General features: G+C 43.4%; 1 protein-coding gene across 1 annotated transcript in view; it reads right to left on the reverse strand.

The window, feature by feature from the left end:
- Positions 1–25,314, reverse strand: part of UNC5A (unc-5 netrin receptor A) — a gene marked incomplete at its 5' end in the record, with an annotated part of 105,650 nt that overhangs the window by 19,650 nt on the left and 60,686 nt on the right. Inside the window, 6 exons of the mRNA XM_083354094.1 lie at positions 792–956; positions 1,689–1,856; positions 2,547–2,727; positions 3,104–3,207; positions 3,456–3,599; positions 3,856–4,077. Coding sequence (XP_083210220.1) covers positions 792–956; positions 1,689–1,856; positions 2,547–2,727; positions 3,104–3,207; positions 3,456–3,599; positions 3,856–4,077 — 984 coding nt within the window. The remainder of the gene's footprint in view (positions 1–791; positions 957–1,688; positions 1,857–2,546; positions 2,728–3,103; positions 3,208–3,455; positions 3,600–3,855; positions 4,078–25,314) is intronic.

Here is a 25,314-nt window from a genome sequence, read left to right on the forward strand (position 1 = left end):
TCTGGGGCGACACATCAGGCTTCAGGTAAGGAGCTCACCTTTTGGGAGGCAATTCTGCACTGTCCTCTTGGGAATGAGGGAAGAGGGAGATAGGCTGGGGTGGCAGGGGTGGGCACAATTAAGGTGGATTCTTACTTTATTGCCCACGGCCACAAGGTCAGGCTAAACTAGGCGGGAGAGAATCGGTCTGCGCCAGGCAATGAGCTCTTTCTTCCTGGGTGAGTGGGTAGGCGGACTAGAGTTGACAGGCTTGGCTGCCCCGATATCTCAATCTGAATGTCCAGCCACTCAGAACAAACCTCCGTGGGAGGCCCCGGTCACCTTTCTGCCTCCCGGAGGGATTTTTCAAAACACAGAACGCTCCTTGCCTCTATCCCAGAGGGCAGTGTTCTGTTGGGAGGCGTCCACTAGTCTTGACTGTGAGGTTGTGCTGCCTGTTTTTAGAGAAGAGGAAATTGGGGCTGTTAAATTTCCCACGAACAATCTGATGATCTATTAATTTCCCATTAGTAATAAGCCTTTGGAAAGTCGGCGTACAAATAATCCGTTCACAGTCTTCCCAGGTATGACAAGCTGCATTTTATGAGTTTAAACTGTAATAATTACTAAATATGTAAGCATACGTATTAATGAGTACATGCAAGTGTTATGTGGTCCTACGTCCCCTCTCTGATTATGCGTTTCTTTTTCTTGGCAATATGCAAACTGCTACCCTGCTCACCACATCCTTTACATCTCTAAGGACAGCAGTCTTGTCATTCCCAAAGATGAAGAAAGAGGCAGGAACTCACCATGTGTACACAGTTCACTGGTGCAGTTGCGGGTTTCCAGTTCAGGGCCCTGGCACTCATCCCCACCATTACGGGGCACCGGATCAGAGCATTCACGGCTGCGCCAATGTGTACAGTCAGCACCACATACCGACCACAAACTCCAGGCTGACCAACCACCAGGTACTGCCAGTTAGAAGGAAGCAGTATAAATACTTACTAATCAAATTCTAACTCAATGATTTTTTCTTACCCCCCCAGTAAACTCTACATCTTCCCCTTGTTCCAACCTATCCCACCACATCCCAGCAGGCATCACTTTAACAACCTCATAATCCATGAGAATGCTCTTGAGCTATATCTCCTTGGCAGAGAAAGGGCCAGGATTGTAAATCTTGGGGGTGGGGGAAATTGTGACATGCCTCAGAAGAATTACAAGATAGGAGAGGACAAACGCAGACACACGTATGGGTTGAAGGAGACAGGCAGAGCAAATGGGAGGGAAGGGAAAGCAAAGCAAGGCAAGAGCCAAGTGCTTTTGAGCTGTTGCTTCAAAGAGTTGAACGCAGGCACACTCAACATCATTCCATATTCACAATCAAAACACCTGGATTTTGAAACAGGGCAATGGGAGAGAGAAAGTATGGTTGAAGTAGCATAGCGTAGGCAGAACTGTGTGAACAGGGAGCACCCCACGTCAGGGGATGGTGGTGAAACAGAGAAGAAGTCTAGAACTGTGAGTGAGGAAGATTAGCAGAAGTGGGTGGATCAGCTCAAATGATTACAGGCTTCACATATGTTGGCTTCTGAAGCATTTCTCCACTGTTCTGGGCAGGGGTTTGGGCGAGGTCTTTGGAATCTAAGGAGCACAGCAAACTGAACCACGGGAGCAGGCCCGTGGTGTGGCAGGGGCAGTACCTGGGCACAGGGTGGCGCAGGAACTTTTCTGCACATTCTGGCCCTCACAGAAGGCCCCCCCGTTGAGTGGCGCTGGGTTGGTGCAGCTCCGGCTCCGCTTCTGCCAGCCCCGTCCACAGCTGGTGCTGCAGGCTGACCAGTCCGTCCACGTCGACCAGCCTCCATTCACTGGGGGGAAGGGACAGCATCAGCTAGAGCTTGCAACGACTGCCCTAGGAGAGCTGGTAGGGAGAGTGAGCTGCCACCCCCATTGGGAGCAGAGTGCTTTTCAGGCCTAGAGGGGTAGCCAAGCCTTTTCATTGTCTTGGGGACAAAATTGCTGGCTCCAGAATTCAGGATTCCTTGGTGTATTTGTGTGTATGAACAGTTTGGGGAGAATACACAGGAAAACATGGGGATATGCAAGGAGGCGTCACAAGCAGAGGGGCAAACACTTAAGAGGAACAGGGAAAGGGTCGTATTGCTTTCCTCTGTTGTCTTCTGCAACAGCATAACTTGCTCCTTAGTCATATTTACAATTCAACCTTCCTTCCCCTTGTCTGAGAAGGTACAATCTATGACCCTCATCAGCAGTAGAATTCTTTCCTTCCAAAGCTCGTCTTCACATCCCCAAAACAATTGGGTACAGTGTAACCCAGGGAGAAGCGAGGTCTCAATATTTTGGGCACCATTACCCCCAGCCAACAGAAAAATATACATCTGAAAGCGTTCCATCCTATTATCATCCATCTTCCCCCTTCATCTGCAAACTGAACAAAATTTGGAGCAGGGTGGGATTCATGCACAGGAGGGATTATATAAACAACACGTGCCCCTTTTTCTCCGGGTCACCCTCCCTATTCCCTGAAGAGGTCCTACCATAGACAATCACAGCGGCAGGTGAGCTACGACGGCGAGCCACTATGTTCTTGGCCACGCAGGTATAGTTGCCTGTGTCAGCTAAACGAGCTTGTTTCAACACCAAGCTATGTTCCAGTGTAATGTAGTAATTGGGGTCCAGCGTTGGGTCCACAAGTTCTTCATTGCGCAGCCACTCCACCTTGAGAAAACCCAAGAGTCACAGATGGTTCTGATTTGATTTGGGTCAGAAGCCTTAAAATATGGTGGCTGAAATGTGTTCCAAAAGAAAACATTTACAAACATCGACCAAGGGGAGGTCAGAGTCAATGGAAGAAAGCTTAAAAAGAGAGAGAAGCAGCAGTATATCAAGCAGCAGGTAGGGAATATGCAAAGGGGACGTACATCAAGAGCCCAGCCTAGATCACTGGCAGGAGTTGCAGATGCCAAGGGCAAAAGGAAAGATGTGGCATCCAGTCTGGTGGTCCCATCCAGCTGCTTGGGATTTATTGCATCAACTGGATTTTCAATAATCTCCTCCCATGGGCCCAAAATAAGAATGTATGTGCAGTACTCACTTCAGCAGGTGGGATCCCCTCTGGAGGGCGGCAAGGCAGCACAATTCCCTGCTCAATGGAGACTTCTTTGGCCACTGGCTCCTGCTCAAAGTTCTTCCTCAAGTCTAGAAAGAAAAGGAACTCAGAGTGGTGTAATGACAATAATACAGACTCCCCATCATGCCAGCCTGCTTTCTTAAAAGGCACGGACTCATCTGGTCCCTGACAATGCCACTGTTACACCCGTGATCCTTAGCACACACACAGCACTTGTGCCATGACTATTCCCCACTGGAGCCGGAGCCCACTGGCCAACGGATGGAAAGCACCCGGAGAACTGAGGCGAAAGACTGTGGGTAGGGAAATCACTCACACGCAATGCGCACAAAGGCCTTCTGGCTTTTGGTGGTGCCAGAAGAACTCCAGGCCACACACTGACACCAGTACTCTTCCAAGCCAAAGATCTTCTCCACCTGCTGCCTTGAAATATCTATCCGTACCTCCATGAGGGGCAGGCCTGCCAAAATACCAAACAGCAAAGGAATTAGGAAGGAAATATAATGGGTACAGGGGTTCCAAACAAGAGTTAGAGACACATCGCAACTCTGCGGAAGTGCAATACACGTGCAGAAAACAAGAGAAGCTGCTAAATTTAACATATGCTGATACCCAACAGATTTCCTTATGTTACTCAGCTCATCGCTTATGTCCCAGCTAACTCCTTCTCCTTCTCCTCGATAGACTGTCCCAATGCTGTCCCTTTCCGCACTCACCAGTGCTCTTATCCTTGCTGCGCTGTATGATGTGGTCACCTTGGTGCACCCATTCACCATTGCACTTGAAGTAAATCTGGGTGGCAGGCAGGGCCTTGCATGCCAATGTCACGGGTTTGTTTTTGACAATATAAACATCCTCAGGTTCTAGCAGGAAGTGGGGGAGCAGGTCAGAGCCAGAGCCAGGCACAGGAATGGGCACCGTGGCACTTTGTTGAGCATCTGTGTTGGGTGACAGAAACAAAAATAATTAGAAACTGGTTTAGTAGCAAGGATATTACAGCAGGTGCTGAAGAATCAGAGCTGCATCCTGCACGGAGGGAGTTTGTGGTCTTTGTGGAATGTATTCGGAAGCACCGATGGGCTAGATTAGAATATTGCTTGGTATTCCTCAGTACAGGACACTAGAGAAGGCTTTGAATACAAAAAAAAAGTGGATCAGACATAGAGCTCCTTATGTGCTATAGCAGTGGTGGCGAACCTACGGCACACATGCCAGATGCGGCACTCAGAGCCCTCTCTGTTGGCACGCGCACTGCCACCAGCAGCAGCTCTATCAGGCCGCCACCACCGCCCGGATCAGGAGCCCTGCCCAGCACAAAGGAGGCGAAGCGGCCGACTAGCAAGCTCGAGTAGAGCAGAGGTCACCAACCATTGTCGATTGGCGGAATGGAAGAAAAGGGCGGGGGGAGCTATTTTACATGTGTGCGTGCGTGCACGAGGCCGTGAGCACGCAGGTGCTGCAAATGGGGCAGGGCTAGTGCCTGCATGATACTCACTAGCCCTGCCTCATTCTTGCGTGGTGCAGCGCCTTATATCTGCACCCCGCTGCGCCACAGCAGCCGTATTTGCGCCTTGCAGCACAGTGGCCCATTTTTGTGCCCCTGGTTTTTGCGTGCCAGAGGCGGCACTCAGAGGTGCCTCCCTGCCCCCCCCCGAGGGCACCACAATGCTGATTGCACCCCTGGCACTTTGCAATAAATAAGTGGGTTTTGGGTTGGGGTTTGGGCACTCGGTCTCTAAAACATTCGCCATCACTGTGCTATAATCCCTCTATGAAGGTGAAAAAAGGACAGGTATAGGGTGATGCTGAAATTTAGTAGTGTGAGTTTCCAAAATTTATTTCAATACTTGAGTTTAGTTTGCATAGTGCCCTCCTTCTACCAGACCCACCAGCATTGAAAATGAAAGCTCTGTGAAACAAGGTTTCACCTTTTTCAACATCATCAAAATGACAGCAGCTCTTTAGTGACCTTTGATCAACTACACCACAGGTCTGCAACCCGCGGCTCCGGAGCCACATGCGGCTCTTTCAGCCGTCTCCTGCGGCTCCCAGTCCTCTGCCATGTGCAGTCCAAAAAAAAAAAAAGTGGGACTAAAAAAGTTCAACCAATCAATTCAAATCTCGCCTTGGCTCCACTCTTCAGTCAAACCCTGTTCTGTGCATGTACGCACATGCGCACACATTTTTTGCGGCTCCCAGATTTTCCTTTTGTGAGGGAACCGGTTCCAAGTGGCTCTTTCACTGTTTCAGGTTGCTGAGCCCTGAACTACACGTTGAACTTCTCTGTAAGAAAAATAAAAGCCACTGCAGCAATCGCATGTAGTTATCCCGTTGCTGCTAATACAAGTGATCACACTTTTAAAACAGCCCCCCCCGCCCACCATATATGCATCCAAGTCGAGACTGCAAGGCTCAGTAGAAAGACGGTATCATTTTTCATCACACAGTCAGCCAGATGTTCAGAATGGGTTTGGCATTTTTGTCCACCTATCGTGGCCTTCCCAAGGATCTGGGATAGGCAGGTGTTGATGTTTGATGGCGTTACAGATACCTTATTCCTTTCATCACGTATCAATGCTTCTCATTCATTGATATTTACCAGTAATTCTTAATGGAAAAAAGTAAAAAAAACAAAAAAAACCCAACCTAAACTGAAAAGAGGTACAAAGTATTTTGAGATACATTAACAAGGTAAACCGTGTACGATCACTGAACATTACCTGCTTATTATGCATGCTAGAGATGGTGTCACAGCTATAATAATTTGTTTATATTTATGGTTCTATTTACTCTCTTAGCATAGAAATGATGGGATATGCTGTCTGGTAGATTTCAGTGATTATAACTACTGATATGGATACTTGACAGCAATACTTTCCTAGCAGGAAAGATACCGATGGTATGCTGCTGGTTCAGTTCTGTAAAAATAGATTATGGATACAAGGCTTAGAACAGAAGGCTTCTGAATATGAGTCACCTTTTAGCCATCCCATCTCATAGTTTCACTGATGTTCTTATGCGATTATTAGGGTTTTCTTCAAGGTGTCAATACTGTTGTGATGTGGGGGAGGGGGAGGGAAGGGAAATTCTGCCTTAGATTCAACTCTTTACTTGTAGAGAATTTAAAGTTCCCCGTTAATAGGCTGAAACCAAGCCATAATGTCATTCACACTGATTTGGGCATGATGAGTTACAACCACTGCTCCGGTTATGAGATTCAGCCATCTCACTAAAGATGATCACATTCCTTCCAAATGATATAAATATTTATTAGATAAAAATAGTTATGCTGATTCTGTACTTGCCATAGGCTTTTCTTGGTCTGGAATACTGGAAACCTATCAAAACAATCTGCATTTTGTAGTCACTGCTGGGCTCTTCAAATCACATAAGAGTCGCTGTGAGCTGAGCAGCCTATAAATTTGATTTATAAAAACTACAAAAACTAATGCAAAATTTCTCATGCACAACTAATAAGCAAGTTCACTCAGGTTTGGTGGTTAATCTTCTTATCACTAATAGAGTTAGCTGCTATGATTCAGACTTGTTGATTGCCACTTAAACTAAAATATTAATTTAGTTTATGTTCCTATATTTACTTAGTTTATTTACCAAAATTTACAGCCACTGATTCTTCCAATTCTACCTGGTTTACAGCACAGAAAATTAAACATCAGTAAAATAATAAAATCCATTCATATGTCCAATAATGAAAAGTACTAATAATTATAAACAAAACAAAACAAGTCTAAATGCTCTATAAAAGTGTTTTCATCATCTTCCAAACATCATCAAAGTAGGTAACCTCTAATCTTGGAGGGGGGAGGAGAGCTGTTCCAGAGACAGGGAACTATACTACAGATTCAATCCATATGACCCAGCCTCCTACCCTTCTTCATCCCCATTTCTTTCAGGCTGAACTTGAACTTCCTCTCCCTATTGGATCAAGTCAGGAAGACATGAAGAAGAAAGCCCACTCCGGAAGGCAAAAGGACAGGGGTCTTCAAACTTGGCCCTTTTATGACTTGTGGACTTCAACTCCCAGAATTCTTCAGCCAAGCATGCTGGCTGAGGAATTCTGGGAGTTGAAGTCCACAAGTCATAAAAGGGCCAAGTTTGAAGAACCCTGCAAAAGGGCCATAGTGGGAAAGAGCATTATAAGTAAGTAATCACTGACGAACCAGGGCAGATCTTGAAGAACAGGATGTAGTTGTCTAAATAGGGTAATACAGTACAGATCAACAAACAAGCCCTGGCCATTTGAACAGCCCCGTATCAAGCAAATTGCAAGTCATTTGTTTATCCAGTGAATTCTAGTAGGAGCTACTGTTTAGTAGACATATGAGGTTAAACAATTAAATTCTTGGGCCACGGTTCTACATTTTCCTCCCCATGTTTCTGACATTCAGAATACTAATTAGGAGAGTACAAAGCCACCAATGGCTCTCCTTTCCCGGCAGCCCCAACCAGCAGGGCCAATAGTGAGGCAAGCCAGAAACTGTGGTTCAGTAGTACTGGGAGGTTTGTAGTTCTATCCCGGGGCCTAGAGAATATAATTCCAGATATATATATATATTTTAAAAAAGTGCAGCATCTACTGACAATGTTTTTAGAGTCAACCCTGAATTAATGAAAGCGCCAAAATGATAACCTGCCACTTGTATTTCAAAACTGCGGCAACAACTAGCTGAGAAGAAAATGGATAACAATAACGCCATTCCGGAGATACAACGTGTATGATAAAACAGTCGTCTCCTTCCCGCCGCCCCCTTCCATCAATTACAACTGTGGCCCCATACTTCAATTTAACCCAGGGGTAGGCAACCTGGGCTCTTTTATGACTCGTGGACTTAGCCATGGCTGGCTCAGGAATTCTGGGAGTTGAAGTCCACGAGTCATAAAAGAGCCCAGGTTGCCTACCCCTGATTTAACCAGCGCTCCAAAATGTCGGGCTAAGTTCAGTTTCCCCGGCTCTCGTTGCTGCCATCTGCTGGCCGTCAGAATTTTACAATCCACTTAATCCAGCGGGAGGTTTCTCGCCGCTTTCTCTTCCCGTCTCCCTTTAGCGAGGCGGTTCCCTTTCGGCGCCAGGCTTGCATGGGCCGGACCGGTGACAAGCGCCCCCGCCCGCCCGCCGCCGGGCCTCCGCTGGGGCTAATCCATCACAGCAGCAGGAAATGCTGCACGGCGCGCGCCCAGTGAACCTGCGCCGATCCCTCATGTCTGCATTTAACTGCTAATGAAAAAGAAATGTAGTGTGACCGATAAGGGACATAGCTCACTTCTCCGGGGGGTGGGGGGGGCTCGTCTCGTCATGCCACGCTGCACCGATCCCTCTCGCTCTCTGCCCCCGCTTTCCCGCCTCCTGCTGGGCCCGGCGTCTCTGCGGGATGCGGTGAGCTAAGCTCCGTCCCGTCCGGATTGCCTGGGACGGTGGGGGGGGCGGTCCCGAAAGCCAGAGAAAACGCAACAACTCTCGGAACGTACCGCCGAAGACCCTCGGGAAGAGGTCGCTTCGACGCCCAGAGAAGGGGAGTCCCAAAAAATAAATAAATAAATAAATAAATAAATAAATAAATAAATAAATAAATAAATAAATAAATTTCGACGGCTAAAGCAACACGCAAAATGAGGACCCAGATTGTTGGGGGCAATTAAGCTGACTTTGTAATAATGCCGCTTGGGGTGTGTGTGTGTGTGTGTGTGAAAGCCCTAACAAGCAGGCATATACATAGAATGAAGGCTACTGCTAAGCTTGTAAGCCGCCCTGAGTCTTCGGAGAAGGGCGGGATATAAATGGAATTAAAATAAATAAATAAATAAAACCGCTACCCTTGCAGGGGGGGGGGGGTGAGTGCCAACGGCCCTGCGGCTTCTCGGGTCACATCCCTTCTCTTGTCAAAAGCCCGCAGCTGGTGCCTCTTTGTCGACTTCGGCAGCGGTTGCTACAGAGAGCTTCTATCTGCTTTATACTATTTAAATAACTAACACACACACCCCTCTCCCCTCTTTTGCCGGCATTGCTTCTCCCGTCCGCAGCAGTCGGGAAAACTTGAACCTAGCAGAGCGCCAGACTCCTGTGTCATCCAATAAATTTAAATAAATAAATAAAAACTTCTTCAGTGGTAATGATGTACTGCTGTAGCACGGACGATGCAGTGCAAAACTGCACCAGTACTTCAAAAGGGCCTCTCAGAAGCTCAGCCTTCCTGGCCTCTTGTTCCATCGCTCAAGAGCGAATCGGTTAACTTCTAGGTGTGGCTGTGGCTAATTCAGATTTTATTCCAGAGTAAATTAAAGCAGAGCAATCAGAATTCTTTGTTTAGCTGTCTTTCAGAGAAGCCCAAAGTAGAGGTTTTTTTTTTAAAAAAAGAATAAATAACAAAAGCGATTCATATAACAATCAACAATAACACAATTTAGCAGCAAAGACAACAATTTAGAAATATTCAAAACGCAACAATTAAAACATAATTCATTTTTAAAAGGCAGTCTTGTCCTGAAATTGCTTGGATGAACAAGCATGTCCTCTAAACTGGGATAGAGGGTGGTTCATAATTCGGGCATCGACATAATGCCTTAATCCAGCTACAGCAGTATCAGCCATACACATTCATTGGCCATAAATGGCGTCTTAGTAGGGTAGTATTTAGAACCTTCTATCTAGAAACACTCAGTTGCTCCCCTTCTATGGGACTGCAGCAATTTTCCACACTGCTATAGAATATTTCTCTAACCATATTTACAAGAGTGATAGCGAAGATCTTTCTTCCTGATGCTCATATGACATGTACATTTTTCTCCCTTTGTGGTGATCAGCACTTTTATATATGGGGAAAGAAATAGAAAGCAGCTAATCTTTTTTTTGCAATGCTATAGCCTTAGTCCCAATCGGGTGAGGGGTGACATGATAGCAGTGTTCCAATACCTCAGGGGCTGCCACAAAGAAGAGGGAGTCAAGCTATTCTCCAAAGCACCTGAAAGCAGGACAAGAAGCAACGGATGGAAACTAGTCAAGGAGAGAAGCAACCTAGAACTAAGGAGAAATTTCCTGACAGTTAGAACAACTAACCAGTGGAACAACCTGCCTCCAGAAGCTGTGAATGCTCCAACACTGGAAGTTTTTAAGAGACTGGACAGCCATTTGTCTGAAATGGTATAGGGTTTCCTGCCTGAGCAGGGGGTTGGACTGGATGACCTCCAAGGTCCCTTCCAACAACAACTTCTTCTTCTTCTTCTTCTTCTTCTTCTTCTTCTTCTTCTTATTATTATTATTATTATTATTATTATTATTATTATTATTATTATCATCATCATTATCATCATCATCATCATCATCATCATCTCATAGCAAGATTTGGCCTTTAAAAATGCTCAGAAGTGATCACAAATGTCCTACCATCATATCTACTTTGGAAAAAAAACAGGACTACATTCACACTCAGATTCTAAGCACATTGTGTGACCCTGGGCCAGGGGCCTCTCCATCAGTCTATCTTATCTTACAGAATTACACTAATTAAAGATTAAAATGAACTGGTCACTCACCATGAATTTTGGAGAAAAGGGTAAAATAAAAATGTAATAGGCAAAACAAGCACTAATGCTTATGTCATCCATATTTGTAAATGCCTTACGAAGTTATCATTTTTTATCTCAAGTGTGCAAAATAGAAGATTAGGTTTAGAAACAAAGACTTCTTTCAAGAACATGCAGACAATCCACATGCAGACAATCCACAGTGGAAAGGGATCCTAAAGCTTCTTTGGGCCTCTCCAATATTGTTCTAGATCTGCAAGCTTAAATGTAAGTAAACAATAGCTCATTCGGTAGTTATAATTGTTGGTTAAAACTTCGCTAAAGTTGCTGGCTGATTGGTCTGCAGTTAAAGAAAGCAAAATTTCTAGCCCAGGAGAATAGGAAATGCAGGAGGAATTAAGTAGCAAGGATGAAGGTTCAGAGGCCATTCCACCTTTTGAGGTGACAAAGATTTAAAGACTAGTCAGCTTCTAGTAGTCCTGTACTTGCAACCATTCGTTTAGCACCTGTTTGAAGTTACAATGGCACTGAAAAAAGTTACTATCTGTCCTTGCACTTAGGATTGTTGCAGTATTCCCACAATTGTGTGATTAAAATTTGGGTGCTTACCAACTGGCATGTATTTATGAAGATTGCAATGCCCTGGGATCATTCGATCACCATTTACAGCCTTCCCAGTGACTTCCAATAAGCAAAATCAACGGGAGGCCAGATTCATTAATGGTTGCGTGATTCACTTAACAGGTGTGACCCAAAAAAAGGTGGTAAAATAGGGTGTGACTCACTTAACAAAAGCATTGCTTAGCAATAGAAATTCTGGTCCCAACTGTGTTCATAAACTGGGGATGTACAATCTAACCTGCATCAAATGTACTATAATAATCATCATCTCTGTGGCCAATATAATGAAAAAGAACTTGGAAGATTAGCTTCCTTTTCCTCATTCTGCCTAGTAAACAAAGTGAGTGTAAGAGCTGCATTCATGGTGAAACCTTTCTGGCCCCAACTTTCTCTTTAGCAGTAGTGAGTCCACAGTAGCAGTAGCACGAAGCGGATATCAGAGCCAATGTATCTTTTAGATTTGTATCTTTGGCACTGATTGGATTTGAACTTATTCATTTCTGAAGCCATATTTTAGCTCTAGCGTGTTGCTGTCATACAGAGTACTATTTGCTGGGCTGTCAGACTGAAGAGAAAGAAACATTAAAGACGGCTTTTTCTTCTAGTGATGAATGGCGGTCGGTTTGTTTATTAAAATGTAAGCAGCTATGCGTTTAAAAGAAGGGACACGATTTTTTCATTATCCCCAAAGGCTCCAAAGAGATGCTTTGATCCCGCTTGAGACTATTTAATCACTCTGCTTCTAACTCACAGACATGTTGCCCCCCCACCCTGAAAACTGGATGCTGTCAGAGCAATCCTAGGGCAAGCATATTACACTTTTGCTAATAAACAAATAAATAAATATGTAAATGCTACTTAGAATTGTTTTTGTAGTTTTATACACCGTTTTAATGTTGCATACAGGTGGTAAATCAGCCAAAGACATTATTTAATTTGGAACAGGGAAGCTATGACCAAGCCAATTATGAAAATAAAATAAATAATACAAGGGCACTCTTCCACTGGAACATCCCAGTTCTACTTTCCTCTCATGTGTGCTCTCCACAATTCTCTGATGAGTTTCCATGTCGAGATGCACAAAAAACATGTAAAGCCACTGCATACATTATCATAAAAGAGAAGTGGAAGGATCAATTTCCTGCTGATACCATAGTTCCATTATTATCTCTTTCCGGTCCCTCATCGGCTTTGGCTATTGAAATTTGATTGAAGAGTGCAGTCACAAGGCAATGCTTGGTTGGGAGCAAGAGATGCAACTCTCCACTCAAAGCTCAGAGGCCCCCTACGCCCTGATACTTAAACCTCTTTTACAAAGCCACCCTGCAGAGAACCAGATTGATATCAAATCAGATTGTCTGCCAACATGGTTCTCTCCTGCTAATTTTGTCTGCAATGGTGCAAGGACTGGTCCCTGTCATTGTCCTTCACAGGACTGGTCCAAGATATTTGGCTCCTTGACACAGAGCTCCTCTTCTCTCCACAAAAGCCAATATTTGAAAAAGTCCTGCAGTGCTATTCTCATGTAGCAATTCCAGCTTCCCCATCTCTCCCTCTCTGATTTATTTCTTTCTCCGCTATCCCCAGAGCTGTTGCCTAAAGTAGCCCACTTCACCTGCAAACTCTACTCTCTGGAGATTGAAGCCTGAAGGCTCTGTCTGCAGAGCAGGTTGCCACAGGCCCAAGTGATGGGTGAAGACTTCATCTCCCACAAAGCCCTAAAGGGTTGCCATTACAACCAGAGAGCTGATGGATGCTGTTGCTTAGTTTTTCATAGGTGCGTAATGATTAATCTTCCTAAGGGAATTCTCCCGAGGTGACAGAGATTGAAAGTCCCAAAGGAGATAACCGCCTAGGGCAAGATAGAAGGCTGAAGTTTTCCCCCCACCCAGTCTGAGGGATTGGGCTCTCCCTCTAGAAACAGCTAATAAAGCAGAGTACTAAATAAGCATTTGATTAACAAATGCTAAAGCGGCAATTGTGTCACTGCACGGAGCTGTAATTGCTGCTGATAATTGTCTGCTTAGAATTTAATAAGCAATTAAACAGAATGGAATGCAGGGGAATTAATGCTGAGCATGCTCCCTGCCAGCTCCCCGCCCACCTGCACACTCTCTACCTGCTCCCCACATATTCTGTTCCCCACATGCTCCACACCCACCAGCATGCCTCCCGACAGCTCCTCACACATACTGCCCCTCACGTACAGCCTTCCCACGTTCATTCCTTGTGCCAGAATTCTTACATGCTCCAGAAGTTATTGGAAAGCTAGCAGCAGAGTGATTTCCTCACGTTGTCAAGCTTCCGGGTTTTTTTTTCCTAGCCACCCACATGCTTCCTCCAGGTTTCACATGCCAGACTTCTCACATGCCCAAGGCAAATATCCCTGATTCACCAGTCTGTTTCTCCATGCTTTTCTTCCACCAGTCTGCCCATATGTTCCAAAAGCCTCTTTATGTATAATCATCCTTAAGCTTTCTCAGGTGAAGATATTCTGGTTCTTCTTCCTTTTTCGGTTGGCAAAAAAAGGTTTGTTCACCAGTGAGCTTTTGCCCATCTCACACTTTTTTCCCCTGCCTTGGTTTGAGGATTATTGATCACTGGTTGGCAGTTACCTCTACAAATTTATATACCCCCGCTGTAATCACAACAAGGATTTCACACCTATCGATTATGTCTGTGACAAGCAAAAACTTTTTGGGATGTCAGATTTCAACACCAGTGGTAGGCAAAAAAAGAAAAGAAAAGAAAAGAGCTGGCATTCTTTCCAAGTCCAACTTTTAAGAATGCCTGCATTTCTTAGGCATTCTGATCTCGCAACATGGGGAGGAAAATGTAGAACTGTGGCCCAAGAATTTAATTGTTTAAATTAAAATAGATTAAATTATCCTTGATTAAAAATCTAAAAACCCAATTACAACAAGTTAAAAATTAAAAATTAAAAATTCTCAGTCCTGGCCGGAAAGCTCAAAGAGCCAGGTCTTCAGGTCCCGGCGGAACGAACGAAAATCAGGGGCAGTCTTGAGCTCTACAGGTAACTGGTTCCAAAGGGCAGGCGTGCCCACAGAGAAGGCCCTTCCCCTGGGTGTTGCCGAACCTTCTCAGCCATGGGAGGAAATGGCTATGGACTTTATAGTAGACCTACCCGACAGTAGAGGAAATACTGTCAATTGGACTGTGATAGACCTATTTTCAAAACAGGCTCACTTTATCGCCTACAAAGGACTTCCATCGGTTCAACGCCTGACTAAGTTGTTCCTAAACATATCTGTCGACTACATGGTGCCCCTAAGCGAATAATTTCGGACAGGGGGTGCAGTTCACAGTGAAATTTTGGAGAAACTTTCTTAAATTAATTGGATCATCTCAAGGCCTATCAACTGCTTTTCACCCGGCTACTAACGGAGCCGCAGAATCTGCCAACAAAATGGTGGAACAATACCTTAGATGCTACGTCTCTTACCAACAAACAAACTGGACCGACCTCCTCCCTTTTGCAGAGGTGGCTTACAATAATTCAGTACATAGCAGCACTGGCTACACTCCTTTCCGGGTAGCCACAGGGAAAGAATTCAACCCCATACTGGAATACCCTCATTGGGTGAGGGTTTGGGAAGAAGTTTGGAAAAATACAAAGGTAGCCTTTAAAAAGACTTTTGAGACCTACAAAAAGCAAGCTGACAAAAAGAGAGCTCCCCAAAGAACATTCCAAGTTGGGGAAAAGGTCTATTTGTCGACCAAATACTTACGCCTTAAACTACCCAATAAGAAATTGGGACCGAAATTCTTGGGGCCTTTCCCCATTGTGAAAATCATCAACCCAGTCAGAGTAAAATTGAAACTACCCAGACTTTTGGGAAAAATTCACCCGGTGTTCCATTGTAGCATGCTGAAACCTTTTTGAACCTCCATTTTAAGACTTCCCCCTAAGAAAGCACCTGGACCCCTGGTGGTAGCAGGTCAGACCCATTATGAAGTGAAATGTATTCTTGACTCTAGAATCTTTAAGGGAAAATTGCAATACCTAGTACAATGGAAGGGATACCCATTGTCTGAAGCCATTTGGGTGAAATCTACTGATGTGAAAGCTGACAGACTTCTCAAAAGGTTTTATTAAAAACACCCCAACAAACCAAATGCCAGTTCCTAACTTGTGTTTTGTTTACATTACAGGATCTGTCCTTTTTGTAAGCGGGGGCAGATGTCAACGCTACTAACATGGAATGTTATTGCTTGACAAGAAATGAAGAAGTAGCCATTTCATATGTTAAACTTGAGTATTGCTTTAAGAGATATAGTTTAAGGTTGGGAGGGGGACGAGTAGGATTGCACCTTCAAGGCCATCTCTAACTAGAGAAGATAAAACCTTGGTGGGCTTTCTAACGAAAGGGAAACTGATTCTTTAAATTAATTGGAGAATATGATTAATGACAAAATTAGAAAGGTGGAGAATTGTGTTTTAATATATTGTGCCGGGGCAGAGATTTCAGATTCCAGCTTCTTTCGAGCAAGCATTTACCAGTGTATTAGGCTAATAAAGGACTTTTAAGGTAAACAATGCCTCAGAGTCACTTGAAAAGCCCATACACCGGAAACTTGACAATATCAATGGTAGACTTCTTGTGGAGTTTGTGGAAACACTGACTTGGCCAACCTTGAAGAGCTAACATTAGTTATGAAAGCCTGATCATATTTCCCTACCTTGCCTCTTATATCAAAGAGTGTCAAGGTGGAGTCACTTAAATTTCTTGCTAATTCAGTCTTCCCTTTCTAGTATTCATTCATATTTTGCTCACAGTCTCTGCATACTTTCCCAAGGCAAACCTTATGGTGCTGTACATCAGTGATTCTCAACATGTGGTCCACGGACCTCTGGGTGGGCTCGCGGTATCGTTACAGGGGGTCCACGAAGGCTTGAAGAAATGTTATTATTTAAATCTTGAATTAAGTCTTGGGGGGGGGTCTGTGGCCAAGGTCCGTGGCCAAAAAAGATATTTAAAGGGGGTCCGTGGTGAAGAAAAGATTGAGAACCACTGCTCTACATTAATCTGCAGACAAGCACAGAGTTAGCAGTGATGAAGTCAGGGAAGAGCTATCTTGTATTACCAGGTTTGGATACAACAGTGAATTTACATGTATGAGCATCACCAAAATACATTCAAAAATATGTTAATTAGAGCAAGATACTCTTTTTCCAGGCCATGCATCACGTTACGTGTCTTAACACACCATTTTCTGATTGGTTATTGTGCTGGAGGCTGAATCATTCTAAGCACATACAAGCTATGGTCATTTTTATTATTTTCAATGAGAATGAAGTAATAATAAGAACATTTTGGATGTTCTGCATAGATTGTCTAAGCACCACTACTTACACTAACCCAGGCACAGAAAAGAGAGATATATTCATAACAATTCTCCAGTGACAAAAAAAGTACAATTTTGTTGAATCAATGCCAGGATGTGAAATACAAATAGGAATTACCAAATGTAGTAGATTGTGTGTATATATATTATATACTAACATTTTTATATCATTGAGTTAATCTAGTTTATTATCATGAGCCAAAAATCAGCATATAAGACCAACAGAGCAACACATATATATTCAATGTTTATAATTTTAGAACAACCTTATAGCCCTAGAACTTAAAAAAAGTTTAAAAACAGGATAGAGATCTTTTACAGATCTTAGATGATTTAAATCTTGCTTTTCTGCAAATGAAGCATGAAGCAGTGCCAAATTGCTGGAGGTAGTCAGCCTTCGGTCTGGTGGAAGATAGGAAACATAAGATGCAGTCTCCAGCTAGAAAATATCTTAAGAGAGACAAAACCAGTATATCATAAATGTGTTTATAAAATGTGGACAATAGAAGAACATTGTTCACTTTTTCCATTTCATGAGTTCTACAATTATGCTTAAATGCTATTTTTAATATTTCCCATAATTATCACTCAAGAAAGAGCACTAAATCGAGCTAGCATAAAAACCCTGTGACATTTCAGCACTGTGATATAAGAAGGGTAGATGGTAAAGCCAAAGCTGTTCTTAGCCAACCTTGCCACTAATTCCTATCCCTTTGCACACTAAATCCCAGGTACTTTATCTGATTGTTCTCATGGCCTTTTCAAACCAGCCCTGTAATAAATTCTGGAGTTCATATGCAATAGATTTGGACTTCTTCTTCAAAGTTCTCTTCCAGGTAGATTTAAATTTGTCTTCTGGAATTAAATGGGTAAGGCAGCCAGTCTGACGTTAACCAGAACTGTACTTCCATCAAAATCAGGCATGTTTTCAATTATAGTACTGCGTTTGACACACATCTGAAACTCCAGGAATCAAACAGAAGATTATTTGGACCTTGTATAGCATCAGCTAGAAGTATATTAACTTTAATAAATCCCTAAGGGTCCGATCCCTAACCCTGATCATAATCTACTTCATAGATTGTTGTAAAAATAATAAATACTGTACTGTAAAACGGGAAACTTAAACTCCTTTATGCTCCTTGGTGGAAAGTGTGTGTGTGTGTGTGTAAAGACAGAACATTCCTAGAATGACAAGTTACTGTAAGTATAATAAAATGACAATTATCTTTTTTAAATCAGAGGTAATCATCACAAAAATATGAACATGCATACTGTCCTTAAATTCCTAATCCCATACGAATCCCATACAGTTTGTATTCATCTAGTCCTGTGGTTTTCCCTTAGCAGTGAAAAGCCGAGGACAGATTTCATAAAATCTGTTTCTTTTAAAGGCGAATGAACAATTATTTTCAGCCCAAGGTTAGTAGCTCCCTTGGAAGGGATGCTGAAGAGATGTGGGGCAGTTAAAAAATGAATATGATACCATTTGAGGACATTTATTTCCACATAAATTAAATTAGTTATTTTAAATACAAATTAACGATAGCTAACATGATTACTCTCCAATAATATATTTAACTATTTTTTTTCTTTCTTTCTATCAGAATAGAAATCATGATTTTGTTACAGCCTCTGGAGATTTCTAAGGATTTCAGCCAAGGCCTGGGGAGAGGCCATATCTGTCTATGGGGGGGGTCTCTGGCTGAGCATCTCTTTGCTGAGCTGCATTCACCTCCTGGTGACTTTATGGACATGTCCATGATGCTTTCTTGGCATCATATAAAGGTTGCCTTCTTCCAGAGTGTTTCCCCCACCACCACCCATTTCCCAGTCTAATCGACACCCCTGAGCAGTAGGCAGGTCCCACCCACTATATTTTTTCAGGGTGAGCCAAGGTACTAAAGCTTAACAAAAAAAAAACTGAAGCAAACAGCCATTTCTCATTACACAAAAACTTGGTTCACGGGAACAGAATGTAATGATTCACTAGCCTTCTTCTCTTCAGCAAACTGATTTCCAATTATCTCTCTTTGTCTCACCGCATTCTGTTCCAAGCAGAACACAACTGGCTTCTGGCACCTGGTGGCAGAAACAACACCTAGATGAGCCAATATGTATAAATATGCTAACATTTGTTTTAGTTGTGCTTCCTTGGGCCGGAATTTGGAAGCAGAAAGGGTGAAGAAGGGGTTGCTGGCAATCATAAACTCTCTGAGAATGAGCTGAGTCCATTGTCAGAATGATGCTACACTACACAGCTGAGCCCCACAGATCCAACTGAGCAGCCACCTCACAGGCATTCAGTCTTGCACCAGCTTTGCAAAAAAAGAAAGAAGAAGAAGCTTTTTAAAATTTCTTTGATTTCCACAGTTAACAGGAAATGAGCATCCTGCATCTCCTCCAAGTGAGGGGATTAATTAGAAAGGAATGCAATGAAAAGGGCTAGGTTTTCAGCATTAGGGTCTGAATTTCTTGAGGACACTAACACTTGAAAATATCACCCAGACTTCCCACTGAAATTACAAAACCTGAGGTTATTTGAGTAATGTAAGCCAAAAAAAAAAAAGGTTGGGAGTTGTTTATTAAACCTTTTGACAGCAGCAAAAATCACCCCAGTGAAGGCAAGGAAATCTATTTGCCACTGAAAGCGGACGGTAGGAAATTATGGAGATGCAGAAATGAGCATTGGAAAGGGAAAGAAAGAGACAGATTAAATATAGAGTCATCTGTGAGTAAATGGAAATTATTTTTGAACTGCTGGAATAATATAACAAAGGGCAAAACCACACATTCATTTTGTTCTCGTCATGAAGAGTAGCCCTGCAGTTCAATCCCAACTGTAGCTCTCCTGTTCTTAATGCTTCATTAGACCTTCTGTTCCAGAGAGAATAACATTTCTAGCTTAGCTCACACAGCTTAGCCACGGTGACCCATTCTCTGATAACCACTTATCAGGATGAATGCAATGTCCTTTTTTTGGGGGGGGGTGTCCTTGAAAACAACACAGACATTACAACTGTTGTAAAATACAGCTAATAGGATGCTGCTCACAATAGCTGAGAATGTGCCGCTAGTTGCCTATTTTATTATTATTATTATTTGTTTTTCAGCCAGATTCAAGGTGTTGAGGGCTATCCCACAATAGAGATGTACAAACTTTGGTGTGTGTCTGTGAAAATACCACCCTATGGCTGCAGTCCAAAAAAAGAGTGAGATTGTGGGTAGGGCTATTTTAGTTTATTGATACTTAAAATTAAAATTAATACAATTGATATCCTTACCATCCAATCACATATAAAATATTTTTTAAATTAAGTTTGAACATTCTGAGGACCACCTGAAGCTTAAAGGATCAAATGTACCCCCTATGTCAGGGCTTTTCAACCTTTTCACCCATTGTACCACTTTTAGGATATGGCAACATCCGAGTACCACCAGTCGCCTAGCAAGGTGTCAAAAATTGATGACCAAAAAAAAAAAAGGATAAAAGTGATGAAGTATAGCTAGTCCTTGACTTACAACAGTTCGCTTAGTAACTGTTCGAAGTTACAATGGCACTGGAAAAAGTGCCCCCCAAGCCACAGCCGAGCAAGACACCTGACTGCCTGGCTGGCAGCGCTCTTCCTCCTATCCGAGGTTTTCATTGTTGTGAGCATTTCTGTTGAGGATTGGCAGCGGGGGTGGGGTGGGAGGTGTTTGGTTTTTATCCCCCCCCCCATCTGCTGGGTGGTTGCAGCAGATTTTGGTCACTTCACATGACCCTGGGACACTGTGACCATCATAAGTATGAATCAGTTGCCAAGCATCTGAATGTAAATCACAAGACCCTGGAGATGCTGCAACATTCCAGCTGATCAGCTTCTGGGCTCAGCAGAAGCACCAGGATCAGTGCAAGCTCCAGCTGGAGCCTGGTGCTGATCCTGGTGCTTCCGCTGAGCCCTGACAGCCTTGAAGAGGCGCTGATCCTGGCACTTTCGCTGAGCCCTGACTCCAGCCATCTCTCGCTCAGGCTTGTGTGGTGCTGCCACTGGTTCAGCTCATTCCCCTCCCCCGCTACCACTTTTCTAGGATGGTCACGTACCATCTGCCAGGTGCCAATGTACCAAAGGTGGTACCCATACCACTGGTTGAAAAGCCCTGCCCTATGTGGCTTGAGACCCAGATGGTTGAACAAATCTCTTTCCATGCCAGCCTGTTCGTTAAGAATTAGGGACCTTCTTCATGATGTTGCCCCCACTTTTCAGAAGTAGGCTAGATGTAATCAGTGTTAAGGTTTTGGTCCTGGGTTAGGACTAGGAGTTTTTGATTTATCTGAAACATTATGAATGAGTGCTAATACCCACTGTCATAAATGTGGTTAGATTTACTGTTGAGAGTTTGTTTCTTTGCTGACTATAGTGGAGTTTGTGATATTTATTATAGGATGTTAATACTGGCTCTTTTACACTATTGTAAATTATCCTAGATCAGACATGTCAACCACAAGGCCCGGGGGCCAGATCCGGCCCGTGAAATGGTTTCATGTGGCCCGCGAAGCCATCCTGGAAACAGTGAGGCCCCCACTGCCTTGGCCCTGGCCCAGAGAACCTCCTTCTGCCAGAGACCCTCAGATCTGTCCCACTCCTGCCCAGGCCCCCATAGGCACCCTTGAGGCGAACGATGTAGAGTTGGCCATGCTCACCCAGTAGGCCATATGCACTCTAGCCACGCCCACCCAGTAGGCCACACCCACCTGGCCCCCTGAGGGCAACCGCAATGCTGATGCGGCCCTCAATGAAATTGAGTTTGACACCCCTGTCCTAGATTTTTTAAAAATAAAAGTTGGCATATAGAATGTATTCAAATGAAATAAAAAATCATAAATGTATGCCATAAAAAGGACATTATTGATTATTTAGCCTGACCTTCACAACTCTGTGCAAAAATCCACTAAACAACAGGTTCTCAAACATTCCCAATTCACAGTGCCCTTAGTATCTCAGTATTTTTTACAGAGCACTCTGCTGTCCCAAACTATGCACTGTGCACATCAGCAAGCTCACTGCAGCAAGTTCACTAACACTTCAGTTTATTAAGTAGTAAAATATTCTGGAACATCATAGCAGCAGAGACAAGAGAATCGGAATTCACGCAGAGCACCACAGCACACAACGTGGAAACCACAACATCAAATTATTCCTAGTAAGTGACCATCAAGATCAGATTTGAAACCTCCAGAGTATTCATTGGGGTATCTACCACTGCTCTAGGCAAACTTCTCCTCTGTTTAAAAGCTATTATCATCAGAAAATTCCTTTTAAAATTCATCTGACTCTTTTTTAAAAAAATCAACCTGTTGGTCCCTATCCTGTTCTTAGCCTAAGCAGAAAGAAGTTCTGATCACTGTTTCATATGTTGGCCTCATAATTGCCTCTCAGTGTTTTTGTAACCTAAAAAATCTCTTTCAAGCATTCCATGCAGGACTTGTATTCTAGAATCCTTATCATTCTGGTCATGCTCCCCTGGATTTGCTTGAGCTTCTCCATGTCCCTTTAAAAGGCAGTACTAAGAAATAGCCACAGAGGTCCCTGGGGATGTGATCAGCCTGTTGTCCATCATAGAACATAGAACAATAGGATTGGAAGGGACCTTGGAAATCTTCTAGTCCAATCCCCTGCCCATGGCAGGAGATCCTACACCATTCTGGACAAATGGCTATCCAGTCTCTTCTTGAAAACCTCCAGTGATGGACTACAGTGGGGGATAATATTCTTAATCTCTGTAGAACAGGGCTTTTCAACCAGTGGTACGGGTACCATCTGTGGTACATTGGCACCTGGCAGGTGGTACGCGACCATCCTAGAAAAATAGCGGGGGAAGGGAATGAGCTGAACCGGTGGCAGCATCACACAAGCCTGAGGGAGAGATGGCTGGAGCTGCAGGGCTGTCAGGGCTCAGCAGAAGAGCCAGGATCAGTGCCAGGCTCCAGCTGGAGCTCGGCGCTGATCCTGGCACTTCTGCTGAGCCCAGAAACACCAATCAGCTGGAATGTACGGTCAGAGTGTCCCAGGGTCATGTGAAGTGACCAAAACCTGCTGACCAAAACTAAGCGAACTATTGTAAGTCGAGGACTACCTGTACTTTATCACTTTTTCCCCTTTTGGGGGGGGGTATCAAGTTTTTGACACCTTGCTAGGCGACTGGTGGTACTCGGATGTTGCCATATCCTAAAAGTGGTACAATGAGTGAAAAGGTTGAAAAGCCCTGCTGTAGAACATTTAATAGCTGAAATCTCATAAGTGAAATTATTGGGCATTGATTATTACATTGTCTGTGAAATTCTCATTTATATTTGGTTCCAAACGCCACCATACATTTGTTTCATTTAAAAGTCCCTCTTGTTTCAGTGATAGAGCTTTGCTTGCTTGTTTATCACACTGGAAAACAAGCAATGGCTTCTTGGAACAAAAAAAAAAAAACAATTCCCCCAAGCTTTGTTGAACCAGGTTTCCTTGGAATCACAAGTGGATTGCCTAGAAAATCATGAGTACTAGTCTAAAGGCGACTGTTTCCAATTGTGATGATCTCAAAAGGATAAACCATGCATCATGATATAAGCTGGGTTTTTTTTGTATTTGTATCACAATAATGCAAGCAAATAGAGAAGGGGCAGAGCTTGCATCCAACTGTTACAAGATGGTTTATCACTTGAAGGATGTTAACATCATGGGCCTCATTATAATTATGGCTGCAAACATAGGACATTCAAGATCCTATTAGAAATTATTTTCTTCGTATTTCACAGCAACCTGGGGGACAATAATAATTTTAATTTAATCTGATTTATTTAATGTGTAAGGTTGCCCAGTTGAAAACAACTGGGTGGCGTACAACATTCAAAACAAAAAACAACTATTATCAAAAATATAAAATGATTCAGCAGAATTGGCACATCTTTGCAATAACAAGAGTATTCTTGTTGACCCTACCATTCAGGTTAATACATGGCCCAGGAGAAAAACAAAAATTTGAGAACTGCTTTGAGTAAAATCCTAGTATGGGCTAGACCAGGGGTAGGCAACCTTGGCTGGCTCAGGAATTCTGGGACTTGAAGTCCACAAGTCATAACAGAGCCAAGGTTACCTACCCCTGGGCTAGACAAATCTCAGGTGATATGCTTTTCAGAAGGCTGCAGCAATGAGCAACTCATTGGCTCTTCAAATATTTATGTGTCCATACAAATACATAAGCAAAAGAGTTTGTACTTGTTTTGATGATAGATAAGGAGTTCAGAGTAGCGATTACTTTAAATTCTCATAGGTAAAGGTAAAGTTTCTCCCGCACATGTGTGCTAGTCGTTTCCAACTCTAGGGGCTGGTGCTCATCTCCATTTCAAAGCTGAAGAGCCAGCGCTTGTCTGAGGACGTCTCCGTGGTCATGTGGCCAGCATGACTAGATGCCAAAGGCGCACAAAACGCTGTTACCTTCCCATGGTAGTGGTCCCTATTTTTCTACTTGCATTTTTACGTGCTTTCGAACTGCTAGGTTGGCAGAAGCTGGGACGAGTAACAGGCGCTCACTCTGTTACGCAGCACTCGGGATTCGACCCGCCAAACTGCCGACCTTCTGATCGACAAGTTCAGTGTCCTAACCCACTGAGCCACCGCGTCCCTTAAATTCTCATAGGAAAGTTCAAATAGTAGACAGAAGGATTGTGAATAAGTTAGTTCCAGTTTCTGATACCACACTGGCATTAGAGGTGGAATTTAAACCCTCAGAGAGGATTTGGGGAGGGAGACGTATTGAGAGGAGATTAGATATGGAGCTGATGGCAGTAGCTAAAAGGCTTAAATGGTTTGAGACAGCAACTAGTCTTGGAGCTGAGTAGTTAGTTTTAGTAAACCCAATATGGATTGGTTAACCTACATTAAATTTGTTTGTGGATAGTGTGAAGATTGCCAATTGTGTGTGCACTTCCTGAAGATGAAAATACCATGGCACATTTTTATACAATGCAGAAAGTGGAAATGAAGATAATAGGAAATATAAAGTGTGGAAGGCACATAGGAAGATCAAATCATTCCCAGTGTGGTTGATAAAGGAATGTCAGCCAATACAAGCTCAACCTCTTTCATCATTCTGAATAGAAATTGTTGTGTAGTGGGTTCTTTGGAAGCAAGAAGAGAGACGGGGTGGTGGTGGTTCAAACAGGAACATTGCTTTATTGTACGAACAGGAACAGGACTGAGAACAGAGGCTTCTATGCAGCTACTTATACGGTTGGCCACTAGGCGGCGGCCAATGCAACCTATTCCCGCCCCAGAGCCAACCAATGATCGTCCTGGAGACTGCATGTCTGGGCAGCCAGCAACCGTTACACAGACACCTTAATTAAGCAATCTCAAGCAGCATTCAAAGACATGTGAAAACAGTTCAAGTAAAAGACCCAATACATTACAGAAATAATGCTAGTATTTAGAAACCCTGGAAGGTGCCTGTCCTACTATATATTAACTTGCTTTGAGTTTTCTCCAAGTTAAAGAACAGAGAAAATAGTCTACTTTTGCATCAGGGTTTGTTAGTTAGGACAGCAGGGGGAAAGATTTGCAAAATAATACAAACCAATTAGCTGGAGAAGTGGAACTGTTCTAATAAAGCTTGGCTAA

The sequence above is a fragment of the Vipera ursinii genome (assembly GCF_947247035.1).
Source record: "Vipera ursinii genome assembly, chromosome: 2".
Taxonomy (NCBI): Eukaryota; Metazoa; Chordata; class Lepidosauria; order Squamata; family Viperidae; genus Vipera; species Vipera ursinii.